The sequence below is a fragment of the Copadichromis virginalis genome, linkage group LG20 (assembly GCF_057382275.1).
Source record: "Copadichromis virginalis isolate Kocher_CV1m ecotype Utaka linkage group LG20, C_Virginalis_male_GT1.1, whole genome shotgun sequence".
Taxonomy (NCBI): domain Eukaryota; kingdom Metazoa; phylum Chordata; class Actinopteri; order Cichliformes; family Cichlidae; genus Copadichromis; species Copadichromis virginalis.
In genome coordinates, this window is record NC_140637.1 from 20,055,754 (window position 1) to 20,069,568 (window position 13,815).

A 13,815-nucleotide genomic window follows, 5' to 3' on the forward strand; every position below is an offset into this window, starting at 1 on the left:
TTACGACACTCAAAATTTTTTCTATTAGATCTGAAAACGTTGTGTAATACTACAACCTGAAACAATAAATAGATTGCGTTGGCCTGTACATGAGATAAAGGGAAAGAAATTAACAACACCTGTGAAATGGAATAGTCCAAATCACCAAAGTCAACTGGACCTGGGCTTGTTGCAGGGATCTGAAGTTACTAAACATTTTGTGAGTGTATGCACTAAAACTTAGGACCATATAATAATAAATATGTGCGTGATGAAAGTCGGGCAGCACGCTAACGTCCTTACTCCACTCTGTATGCTCGTATGCGTCTAACCCTTTCACTCATTTGATTTTTTTCGTTGTCCTTTTTTTTGCCTTTTCGTCAAGTCTGTCTTTGTACGGACCTGTCGTGTTCTCCGTTGTTTTGTACATAACTGTTTTGGGGCAAATAAAATGCAAGTAGGGATTAAAACCGCAGAATTAATGATTACCGGTGCTGTAAATACTAGCGCTTGATGCAGTGTTTTGATTTTGTTGCCACGGGTACCCACAAAGCAATGCGCGAAAGTCACGTGGTCTGACGAAGACGAAACCACGTCGCTCTCCATGCGAATACTTCTCGCGAGAGTATGTTGCAGCAAGGTCCAGAAAATGGAAGGCTGTACTGTGGGTGCTAGCTAGGTTGCCGAGCGACTCAAACCATAGCTGGAAAATATATAAATTACATCGAAGGTATGATTTCCGTGTCTGTGTACGGGCGTTCAGCATTTAATTCCGTAGTCCGTATCGCTAGTGAGACGTAGCGCTGCTGCGTAGAGTATTTATTAACAGGTGATTTAGAAGCTTAAGTTTAGCTTTAGCTACGCTAGCTGCAGAGAACAATGTCGTCGCCACCACATAGAAGACGCCTCTCTTTTACCTTTATGGAATAACTTGTGAGTGTTTGCGGGGTTTCAGGGCAAGGACGTTTCGTTTGCGGTTTTACAACTGAATTAGGTGTGGCAGTTAAATTAGTACGTGCTGTGGTTTCATTTGGAGTACAGAAACATTATGGACTTCCCAGCCACACTTTGCTGAGTTTTTGCATAAACGTATCGCTCCTAGCAGGCCAGTTTTGCAATGTGAAGCATCAGTGAACACAGCAGCTGGTTGCACCGGGTAACATTAGCAGCAAGTAGAGCTCAGAAATTAACCACAGTGAGAAAATGAACTGTGACTTTCATCACCATAAACGTCTCTGCGAGTTGCATCTCATAAACTGTTAATGCAGACTACAGCCGAGCTGAATTTTAAACTCAACAAAGTAATTTGTCTACGAAGCAAAACAGGGACACAGCACGTGTTTACAGACGTGCAGTGCTGTGAAAAGTGCAAACATCTTTTCCTTTACTGTGGCAGTATGGGAAGACTTAATACAAGTTAAATCCTCAAAAGTACAAAGGGTAACGTGATAAATTATACACATTAAACAACATTTCACCCCTCTTTTTATAACTGTATCCTACAGTTTGTTAAATTATATAGTTATTAATATGCAGTTTGTTTCTATTTAAAACTCTGAAAATGATTCAAAGATATTGTTAACATGATTGTGTGTTATGTGGTTTAATCTTACCTTATCTTAGCTTAAAGGTATCTGTAACCTTCCAACAAACCTACTTGAGCAAAAAGTACAGATTTTGCTACAAATTGTATTTAAGCTGAATTGTAAAATATCATTATTTCATGTACATTTTCCACATACACCCAATTCAGAAGTGGAAAACACTTAAATGCAGTGCAAAGAAAGCACTTGTACGGTGCTTGAGTAAATGTACTGACATCTTTGCGCATCAGATGGATTAAGCCCAATGTTGGCATTGTTAAAAAATCAAATCCAATTGTTTCACAGTTAAACTATAGGATGATTTGATTGGCTGACTGTAAGTTGTGAAGTCAGATTTATTTCTAAGCACATTTTAAAAACACTTGCTGACCAAAGTTCCAGAAAATGATGTGGTTATGGGATATGGGTAAGAGATTGAAAAAAGAAAACACAAAGTGGAAAAAACATGATGAAAGCAGGACAGATAAAAAAGTAACTCAGTCTGGTTTAAAGCCAAAGGAAATAAAGGGTTTTCAAAGGGGTTTTGAAAGTGTCTGATGTTGGAGAGATCCATGTAACTAAGTGTACAGTGAACAAATGCTCATTTCAGGCATGAAATGCAGTCATGTGAAAAAGAAAGCGGACTCTATACAGTCCTGTGAAAAACTAAGTATTCCCTTAATGTTTTCATAAAAATTAAGAGGGTAAGGAGAAGCCAGGTGGTGCTAAAAAACATACACTTGATTAACTGATCATTATCATGTTAACACAGTACCGGAAGTGGATGTCCATGCAAAATCACTTTAAGGTCAGTGCTCAAAGAAATCCTAAATGTTGATTCTGTTCATCTGGATGTGAAAAACATTTCTTCACTCAGTGAAACGTATCTTCCACTGAAAACGCTACAACTGTTTGGGATTTCTTCTGGGTTTGAACAGCGTGGCTTCCTTTGAATGTCAGCATTTCTTTCTTTTTTTTCTGGATGATTGAGCATACATCAAGACGTACTCAAAGAAATGCTCAAGCAATGCCTGAAGAAAAAAAAAAGCTACATCTCATGCTCTAAAGGCCTCAATATGTTAAATGTTCATAACAGTACAATAAGAAATGACTTATTTGGAAGGGTTGCCAAGAGAAAGTCTCTTTTCTTTATAAAAGTCATGGCAGCAAAGCTTAGGTTTACAAAATTGCATTAGAACAAACTCCAAGACTATGCTGACATGTAAGCACAAATTCCTCATACCCACTGTGAATCACAGCATTGGAGGGATGAGGATTTGGGGTTGTTTTGCAGCCATAGGACCTGGGGACCTTGCAGTCATTGACTCAACCATGAACTCTTCTATATACCACATACCTGGACTCAAAATTGAGGCCTTCTGTTTGTCAGCAAAAGGTTGGCTGACATTGGGTCATTGGGACAAGGACCCCAAACACACCAGCAAACCTACAACAGAATGGTTAAAAGAAATTCAGAAACATGGTGTTGCAATGGCCCAGTCAAAATCCAGACCTCAGTTTGACTGAAATGCTGTGGCGGTTCTTTAGGAGATCAGTACATTAAATAATGCCTGTAAACCTGTGAACTTAAACATAAAGAAGAGAGGTCTAAAGTTTCTCCACAATGATGTGAGAAACTGATAAAGTCATACAGAAAATTACTTCCACTAAATACAACTAAAGGTAGTTATATACACTATTAGGTCTTTTATTGAGTCATGGGAAAACTTACATGACTAACATTTTTCAATTCATAAATTGGTGACCCTCATGGTTTGTTCAGACATACCCACAACAGTCATGGAGACCACTGTGCAAGTGAGCTTGGAAGTGTGTATACACATAAAAACAGTATTTGTGTTTAAGCAACATGTCATGCATTTTAATGTTACTACAAGGTGGACAAATATTGGTGAAGAGTGGTTTTCCCCACATGTTGTTGCTCCAAATCAAGATGCATGAAGTTCAAGGAGATGGATGCATGAACACAATCTTGTAACTGCCTTTCTTTTAAGGCAACTGCATGAGGTTTAGACTTGTGTTAAAAATTATACATGAACATTGCATGGTGAGACTTTGTAAGGCTTCCACTGCTCACTTTCATAAATTAAGATGCAATCAGAGTATTGAATAGGAGTTCATGTCAAAGAGGCCCATTAGCTGGCCAGGAGCTAAAGTTAATACAGGCTATCAGAAATCCTTTTAAATCCTCAGTGTTGAAACTGTTTGTGGTGCTAATGAATAAACTATGTGATGTGGAGTTTATTGCAGTGCTCTTTCATTGCAAAGCAACAAATGGAATTGAGCTTTTTAACAAAATTGTTTTTTGCGTATATTTTTTTAAATCACCTGTGTCTAATGTAGATTGGTTTGGGTTTTTTCTCCATCCATGATTTTTACAGGTTCACAGCAAGAAACATTGGGATGACTCTTTACACACCCTAAACACATTTGGTGTTTGCAGCTGTCTGCATACAGTTTGCACAGGTACGTGTTTTCTGTTTTATTTCTTGTTTAACTTAGTGAATTGTGAACATAGTTTACAGACACTAACTAAAAGGATCTTGTAGGTTTGAACAGCGTGGCTTCCTTTAAATGTCAGCATGGACATGATGGACAACAGCAGTGTTGCTGATGATAATAATAATTCAGGTACAATCAGCCTGCCAGTTGCCTAAAGGTGAAACGTGGGTGTTGCTTTTGTTAAATCAATTTCTTTCTGTTTATCTGCAGACGAACGGCAGATGCCCTCAGAAGAGGCCGAGTCAAGTGTTAGGCCGACCTTGTCACAGGTTAGAAAGTCTTGGGGGTTTCGACGAACAACCATTGCAAGAAGGGAGTTCATGGAGGAGGTTGGAGACCTAACCTACAGTCCTCCAATTGTTCGACGAGGCAGAAATCGTCGGACCAATCAAACAGCAGCCCAGACCGCTACAGAGACCCCCACCACCCAGAAAGCTACTCGTACAGCAAGGAGTGTTATTGATGAACTTCAGTGGTCTGCCCCATCCTCACCTGTCTCTGAGAATAGCAAAACTGGTTCAGAAACTTCCGCAGGAGGCAGCCTTGATCCCAGCTTATGGCAGGATTTTGGGTCTGCTTTCCACACTGCCTTCACACTGCTTGGGGGCAGTGAGGGCCTGTCACTAACAATGTCAGATGAACTGGCGGTTCCTGACATTTTAGAAGCCACTGAAGCCATTGAGTCTCCTAATCCACAGGCTATAGATGAAACTGAGATGGCTGATAACATTGATGACATGGAGATTGCACAGCCAGTTGCTTCTGGCAATGCAGAGGGAGAAGAGATCCATGATGTGGTTTTAATCTCAAGTCATGAAGAGGATAGTGATGAAATGACTTTGTTACAGATTAAGGAACAGCTGGCTTCTAATAGCAGACAGGAAGACTCCAAAGCTAGAGGAGGGAAAGGAGGAAAGGGAAAGGCCAGAGGAAAGGGGAGAGGTAGAGGAAGAGGTAGGGGCAAAGGTAGAGGGAGGGGTAGAGGAAAGGGGAGGGCTGTGGAGTTTCAGTCAACCATTGCAGATGATAAGGACAGTGATGATGATGTGGTGCTGGTTAATTTAACTGAGCAACAGCATTTACAAGAAGTGGAAAAAGAAACTGATCCACAAAGTCCTCCTGAAAAAGAGGGTTCGGCTGCTCTCTTTGATACAGCCCTAAGTCCTGCTCAGCAATCAAACTCAGACTGCATGATCATAGACAGTGACTTTGATCAGATTCCTGAGCTAACTCCCGGTCAGTTTGATGAAGTGCCAGAGGAGGAGGAGAAGAAAGATGCTAAAAATACAGAAGAGTTTTCAAGGATATCACACAATGAAGGATATGACTCAAATGCTCTGTTCTGCATCTGCAGACAGAAACAAGATAAGAGGTACATGTTTATATGTAGTAACTGGATTTCTTAGGCTGAGCTGTTCTTTCGGACGATTTGCATAGTTCAGCTGTGTACCATTTTTCACTTCCTATTATCTATTCACTGCTTTTTAAAGGTTTATGATCTGCTGTGACAGCTGCCAGGAGTGGTTCCACGGTGAATGCGTCGGTGTCAGTGAGACACAAGGCCATCAGAGTATGCAAGAGTACGTCTGCCCGCCTTGCACTATAAAGAAACAAAGCCAGTCTGAGTCTCACCCTCAGCCAGACCCTGAGCTTAGCTTTCCTGAATGCTTGACACAAAGTCCTGCTGTTGAAGAAGCACAAGAGGACCAGCGAGCAGTTAAGGTTTGAATTTAATTTGGGTTGTCATCAATCTTTACACTGCCCATCGCCTTCATTTACAAAACCTTTAGCATTTTCTTTCATTCCTGTGTGACCACATACGTGTGATAGATAATCTTCATGAAGAAAGTTTGCTCTCTGAATTTAAGATGAACATCTGTTTTCAGCAGACTGTGCTGGTAGAGGAGGAAACAGAGGAGGAGGAGCAAGAGCAGGCTATTGAAGCAAGGCCAGACCCTGATGCTCAACCTGAAGCTCAACCTGAGCCTGAGATGGATAGCTCTCTTCCCTTGTGCATCGGACCTGGTTGCTCTAAACAAGCACTACCAGATTCTGTTTACTGTGGCAATGACTGCATCCTTCAGCATGCTGCTTTCACTATGAAGACACTCTCTGGCCCTAAGGTGCCCAAATCCAAAGGACGGGCACAGAGAAAAGCTTCCATGTCAAGACCTGCTGCAAAGGTAAGAAAAATTAGCTTGCAGACTGAGAAGAGTATTGAGGTGTGTGGGTAATAAGATTTTCATCTTGGGCTCATTTCTATAGTTTCAGGTAGTTAGTTTCAGCAACTGAAAAATCATATTTTTTCACCCTATGTAAACATTTCAATCATAGGCTCAAAGGTCAAGTCGGACATCAAAGAGGCTAGCAGAAAAAGCTGAGCTGCGAGGTGAGGAGGAGAAAAAGGAGGATGATGGTGAGCAGGAGGCGGCTGCATCTCCTGTCATCTGTGACCCCAGTCTCACAGAAGCTCAGGCTACCTCCACACCAGCATCAAACTTACACACAGCGTGTATGTATCATTCTATACTCACACACATTCAAGCAGTTTACACATCATGCACAAAGTGCCTGTTTTGGAATTACAGCTTTACCTTCCCCTTTTGAATCAGTAGAATTCGCAATGTGCGCGCACACACACATTTTTACTTATTCCCTGGTTCATAGCAGGGGTCAGCAGTGGGTAAGTATTTTCACTTTTATAATTCCCCTGTTCAGTTGCAGTAGCACAGATGTTCTCATGAAACAATCTTGACAAGTCAGAATGCCAGTCTTACCGAAGCACATGCATATAAAATCCGTGTCATAACAAAAATCCCTAAATGAGCAACACACAGCTGCGCTTGGTGACTGTGTTCAAACAATGCTTTGATCTTTGTCTAAACCTTTTGCAAATGTAAAACTATGAATGCAAGCTGGAACCAAGTTATTGTTGGGATGATCTCTATTTCTACAAACAAAATATCTATTGTGATGCAAAGGGCTCCTTAAGAAATACTATGTTAAATTGATGGACGAAACAACACATAAAACGTACAGTAATGCTTAGCTCTAGCATGGTGCTCCCATATTCACAGCATTACTCATTATTTAATAATTTAAGCATTTTCGTGCATTCTGTTTTCATTATACTCTCTAAAATTCAACTATAACAAGTTGTAGCATCAGAAACTGAAAGTTTCCATTATAGATGTCTGGCCATGCAGTATAATGACGTTGTTATGAGATTTATTTTTTAGAATCACAATATATGATTCTGTAATTGATTGATGGTTACATATAAGGGAATATAAAGAAAAAATGCATACTCAATTTTAAAACTATGCAAGGGATTCATGTGAAATTTTGGCTCCAATGTCAGTTTAAAGTCACAAAATCAGTATATATTTCTGTTTTAATTTATTCCAACATTTTGCTAGTGTATAAAACATCTTTAGTTCTTTATATTCAGTTAGAAGATTGTTAGAAGACAAGTGCAATGGTCAATAAGTCATCTTACCAAAATCAGCATTCAACAAGACCGACGTCAACTTATAACAGTAATATGGTGCATTGCGACATACATTAAACACTACATTGCATATATTTTATTCCACACTATATATGACATTCCTTTAGGTCTTTGCCCAAAAGCTTGTTTTTATGAAAATTGATATGAGGCTTTCTTTTTTCAGTAGGTTTTTTTCAGTATTGAATAATAATGAGAAACTTTATTTATGCAGAACTTTTTCTGAACAAGGTTAAGTCTTAGACAGACAGAAAGAAATTTTAAATGGATAAAAAATACTTGTTCAAAACTAAATCAAAGTAATGAAAGGTTTTGGTTTCTGAAATAATTTAGCGCTAGTTATACAAGTTCTTCTTCTCAAATCAACTGCAGCCAACATATGATGGTGGATGTAAGGGTTGATTTTTTTCTATTTAACAAGTTAGGATACACTCATCTAAAATTACATGCATGTTTTCCACTCCTGTAAAAAAGCAGACCTCTTTTCAAGACCGCAGTTCAAACACTGTATAGACCTGCTGCAGCTGTCCTGCTGCTGGTTTGACCGTAGATAACATTAAACATTCCGGTTTTTGGTATTCCTGGGTTTACATGTATTAAACTAAATCACCTGCACACCAAACCACATTAAACCATCAATCACACACTGCTCCACAATGCCACCAAGTACACTGGCTTTGTGAAGTCCTCATAATGATGTCTCAAGTGCCCAGATGGTATAATTTTCTCAAAGTTGATCGTCTGTTCAAAGAAGTGCCCTAATATTCCAGCAACCCTGCCATAAGGATGCATTTTGCTTTCAGACATTGGTCTGATTCCTCCAACATGCAGCATCTTCCTGGTTTATTTTGTGGGCAGTCAACATTGGAGCATAATCTACCCTTTGTGTTAAATACACATGCACAAGTTGAAAACCTCTCTGTCTCACTGTCACGCAACGTTTTGGGTATTTCAAGGAAAACTTTATTTTTCCAACTTCCAATGCCTTCAGTCGTCAACACACAAACAACCACAAGCACACACTCTTGGATCAGTCATTTCACAGACACACCAGCCTTAAGTTGGATAGGATTTGGAATCAATAGAGACGCTGCAGCTGGTATGGAGGAGGAAGAGGAGGAGGGGACTGAAGGATTCATGAAGATTTTGAAGTGTCAGCTGGCCACTGTCAGCAAAAGGCTCCATTCCTCTGAGAAAAGTCTTCACACTGCTGCAAATGAAGAAAAAATACTTCACAATGCACGCACACGTGCACACGCACACACACACACGCACACACACACACACACTGGGAATGAAAGAGGTGTACATATTTTTTTTTTATTTTTTTTTTAAATTAATTTATTTTTTTAAACCTGGTACATTCATAGTGTTAAATAGCCTTACTTAGGCCATGTTATCCCACATTTAACTTAAAAATTTAAATCCCTACACTCTTTTTTTTGCTCTTTCAAACATGTACAAACCATATTTCTTTACAATTTTATACACATTAACAACAATAATTAATTAATAATTTTGTGAACTTTGGGCTCTGGCCCAACTTGACTGGATTGTCAAAATTAAAATTTTGCAAAATTACTCAACAGACTAAAAAACACAAAGGTGAAAACAACAAATGTCGAGATTAAAATAGTCTGGTTATGACAAGATAACAATATCATGTCTTTCTCACATTTTGAAAGATATAAATAGGTAAAAGAGGGAGAAAGATGGGAGCATGAAATTTAAGCTATATACTGATGGCAAAGGAAGTCTACTCTACACACTTGCACAAACACACAAAACAACTCAAGAGATCAAAACAGTAAGTTTCTTGAAAACATGAACTCAATTTACAGTAGCTACCCAGCAGCCCATCGGAAACCTGGTTGATCACTGGTGGTAGCCACTGCTTAATGCCTCATGGAGCCTCTGAATGTGTGGAGCTGTGTGATCACTGGCACAATTCTGGCAAAAGCTGATGGTTCGGAGTCATATCTCAAGCTTTTGTTCTGTGCCACACAGTGTCTCAGTGGGATAGAGATCAGACAGCGATGCAGGCTGAGACATAATTTTTCACCAGTTTTTCCTCAGGGTGATTGTGATGGCAGCAGTCAATTATGACCTGTTGAACTGTGGTGTCACTTAATGTGATGATATTCTGCACAATTCATTTGCTGCAACATGAGCCGACTCAGAAATGGAACGTTGAACTCATATGGCTTTTACCTTTGTGTAAGGAGGAGCTTGTTGAGGATTGCCCCTTCCCACCATCAAAGTACTCTCAGGGATCTCTCGCTGTGGTTTCTAATCATATTAATTATATTGGTACTCCTAAATTAGAAGACAAAAAAATTTTCTTTGTTCCTACTTGGTATGCAGAATTTCTTTTACATCAGAGTATATATAACAAATTGCATTTCTAGCTGTCCCCTCAATAAGCATCTGCACCTTTCAGAAAGATGTAACCTCTTTCATGTAACCTAACAACCAAAGGAAAGAGCATGTTATTGCAAAGCTGAAAGCATGGTTCATGGACGTTGAACCTCTTCATAGTTGCAGAACAGTGATGGAATGGATGGGGTTTCCTTTGGATAGTAAATGAAATCAGATAGGTTTTCCATCTGTGTCCCATTAGTTTTCATTATTGGTGATACAGTACATGGAACAGCAATTTAGCATTTTTGCTCTCAGATACACCAATCCAAAAAGGTGGTCATTCGTATCCCATTTTTTCTTTGGAATTTTAGCACTGCTCCGAAAAATGCATAGTGCACTACCAAGCAAATTAAACCGCATAATGTTTCACAAACACTCTCAAAAGCAGGCGAAATAGTCTAGTGTCTGTACGCTGAACAGTAGTATTGCTTCGTGTATTGATAATTCTTTTATTTTTGTTTTGGAAAGAGATGAAAGTTCTGTGTTAGAGCCAAAATGCTTTAAAGAAGTTTTTCTGTACTGCTGGAAGTCAGTGCATGGCATTGTTAAAATGAAAAAAAAGAGAGAAAGGGTCCGTAGTTTGGGTGTCTGAAGGGTCTGTTTTCACACAGATACATTCATAGAAAAAATAATAGTTCTTAAAACACCAAAGGAAACAATACAGAACCAAAATGTGACCAGCTATGATTTTTTTTATTTTTTTATTTATCTTGAGCAGCGTTTATCACTGTTGCTACACATTTGATCAACTTGACCTAAGACCATATTCATCGCAAAAAGTTTGCTATTTACAACAGGTTCTGTCTCAAGTTCATTGCTCAGTAGGCAGGGAAAACAACAAAGCATAAAAATCCATTTTAACATATATTTCTTAAGTTAAAACGTTTAGAATTGGAATTCCTTGTTGAATTATAAAATACATCGAATAGATGTGCTACTTCTGTAGGTGCCTCTAAAATAGTACACACTATGAAAATAAGCAATAAATAAAACAACATTCATACAATAAATCGAACTCTTTCAGTTGAAGATAATTATGACTATGAAGACAAAAAATGCTATAGTACATTGCAGTAATTAGTCTTGATTTAGAGCAGTGACTGCATCTGGATAAAAAATTCTTTACCTGCTTTATTTTTCTTGTACAAATGGATTTGGCCTTTTTTTTTTTTTTTCTTTTCAAAACTCTGATGGAGTTGAGTGGTCTGCTGCAGTAGTCCCTGTCATACTTGTGTCATAGCACATCTTGTCACACATGACAAAACACAAAACCAATGAAGCTGAAAATGCAAAGCCTTGTTGGATTATGATCAGTTTGGAGTTGCAGGAAGGGACAAGGTCTGTGGTCTCCATCCATTCTTTACACTTGTAACCTTTAAGAGTATGTAATAATATTTCCCTGAATAACCTTTCTGATTGGAGAAGCCTTTAATTAGTAATTATAGCTTTTCAATTGATTGTGTAGCTGCACACACATATGATGTGATGGATGAGTGATTCAATGGGTGTCATGATTTTTGTGATGATGGTAATGAATTGTATCAGACGTTATCTGAGTGAAGCTCTTGCTTAGAGTATATTTCTTACTTTTCCAAACTTCCCAAACCAGCATCCAACTTTCAGCCCACTCCTCTGAACACATGTCACGAAGTAAGCATGAATACCAGATATTTCGTATTCATAGAGCTTGCACATGACAAATGCTTTCATATGAGACCTGAATGATTTTCTGGATAACATACGGGCATGCAAGCATTTTTCCCCCACAGTATTTCTTAGGATATTACCACACATGTTGCCCAGACAGTTTCAGGAGAACGAGGTCCAAATATTATCCAAAGTTATCCTTTATTCATAAGTAGCACTCAGCAGGCTTCATGTATAGTCATAGTTTGCCTCATGCTTTCTCACTTCTGAAAATATTCTGCTTGGTTTGGACGAAGGAGCTGCCTGGGAATGGTGTACACAAACATGACACCCACTCACAAACTGTGAATGCATTTAATCGTTGCCTGTGCCATTTTCACCTGCCTGCAATCAGACATCACACAGACTTTGGAAAGGGAGCTGGCAGGCTGAAGAAAATTTATGTTCAATCCAGCTGTGCTGGACATTTATGTGCATTCTCCCATCCACCTCTGCTGGGCTGTGTCGAGAAAAGTTTGGGAGCTGCGCTGCATGTGTGAAAATTATAGCTATATGTCCTCATAGACTTCACTGTTTTCAGGTTGAGCACCAAGCTGCAACCTTATGGTGTGTAGTGTAGCTTTTGAGGGAAAGACTTTTGATTAGTTTGATTGTTTACACCAAGAAAAGAGGGGGCTGTATTATATTTAATTTGAATCAGAGCACAAATACTTGATTGTTAAATTCCATTTTGAGAAATTTTGCCTCAGCGGATTGAAGGTTTTTTTTTTCATTTTTATTTTATTTTCGGGGCTGCATCTTAAACCTCTTTAGTTTTGTCTTGCATGCTTCGAAAGGCCTGTATATATTCAGTGTGTTTTTTCCAACAGTCGAATCTTTTTAATACCATCTCAAACCTAATTGTAAAACACAAGCACCCTCTACTGGCCAAACAAATAATGTGCAACCATGGAAAGAACACTGCTGATGTTCTGAGTAGTTCACATTTTTGACATCTGCTCAGTGTGGAGATTTCTTGACATTCTTGTGTGATAGCAGAGAATTAGTAACCTAGAGTATTTATTATTGAATATTATTCTAAGTAGTATCATTTTGAAGAAATTAAATGATTTTTTTCCATCAAAAAACAAACATATGTGCTAGCATACCTATAGTTGCAGTGTTTGAAGCGTTCACTATTTTCTCCTGAAGGGGTGTGTGTGTGTGTGTGTGTGTGTGTGTGTGTGTGTGTGTGTGTGTGTAAGTATGTATAGCAGAACAGTGCTGAATAATCTCTTATTTATGAAAGGAGATATTTAGAAACGCAGCTTACAAACATTTTTAAACTCTTTTGGGTTTTGGGGTTTTTTTGTTCAGTGAAATTTGGTGTGAAGTGCTCTCAACCTACTTTACCCCTATTTTGATTTTGTGTTGGGAACGTGAAAAGATCAGTAACATTATGCCGTCTTAGTTTTAAAAAAAAAGTTTAATGACCAGAAGGGAATAGCTTGATTGAAAAATAGCCCAGCATGTTATTCATCATTAAAACACAACTTGATTATAAATGTATTAAATTACTGAAATTCTACTCTCAGTGAGTCTTAAAGATGTGAGGAGGAGGTTTACAGTTTAAATTTTCTTCTGGGTCCAACTTAATTATGTTTCTCGCCTCATAAAATCAAATTAGGGTAGTGTCATTTCCAAAAACGTTGTGATTCTTCTTTAATCTAATTTATTTGAAGTTGAGAAAAAATATTTGATTTTAAAACTGGAAACTAAGGGAAAATCATTTGATCTTTTAATTTTTTTTAAGCTGCCACACTGCAGAGGAGACATGCTGTTGTAGTACTTGCATAATGTGACTTGGTAATGTCTTACTGCAATGAGCAAGCCTCAAGCAGTATATGTTGCTGCAGAACTTTCAAATATCGGTCACAGATGTGTAAGTTAGCCACCCATTGTGCACCAATTTACCCTTTAAGTAGAAGCTGACCATTGATAAATATGACAGTTCTAATGGATGCTCTATTTCTTCGTCCAAAGCATGCCAATTCCATGATTCACATTTATTTTTTATTTTTTTTAAGTTAGAATTTTTTTATTTTATTTTTTCGTATTTGTTAATGCAGGGTCAGAATATGTTTGCTTGCAATTTGGGTGTGACTCTGATCACAA

General features: G+C 38.4%; 1 protein-coding gene across 2 annotated transcripts in view; it reads left to right on the forward strand.

Annotated features, from left to right (window-relative positions):
• The first annotated feature begins 614 nt into the window (after positions 1-614).
• Positions 615-13,815, forward strand: part of LOC146684694 (uncharacterized) — a 31,098-nt gene continuing 17,897 nt past the window's right edge. Inside the window, exons 1-7 of one of the 2 annotated variants that reach the window (XM_085444122.1) lie at positions 615-709; positions 3,965-4,049; positions 4,133-4,214; positions 4,296-5,457; positions 5,576-5,807; positions 5,972-6,268; positions 6,420-6,597. In XM_085444122.1, the coding sequence (XP_085300248.1) occupies positions 4,166-4,214; positions 4,296-5,457; positions 5,576-5,807; positions 5,972-6,268; positions 6,420-6,597 (1,918 nt within the window). In that variant the 5' untranslated portion in view covers positions 615-709; positions 3,965-4,049; positions 4,133-4,165. The remainder of the gene's footprint in view (positions 710-3,964; positions 4,050-4,132; positions 4,215-4,295; positions 5,458-5,575; positions 5,808-5,971; positions 6,269-6,419; positions 6,598-13,815) is intronic. The other variant, XM_085444125.1, reaches the window with a different exon arrangement.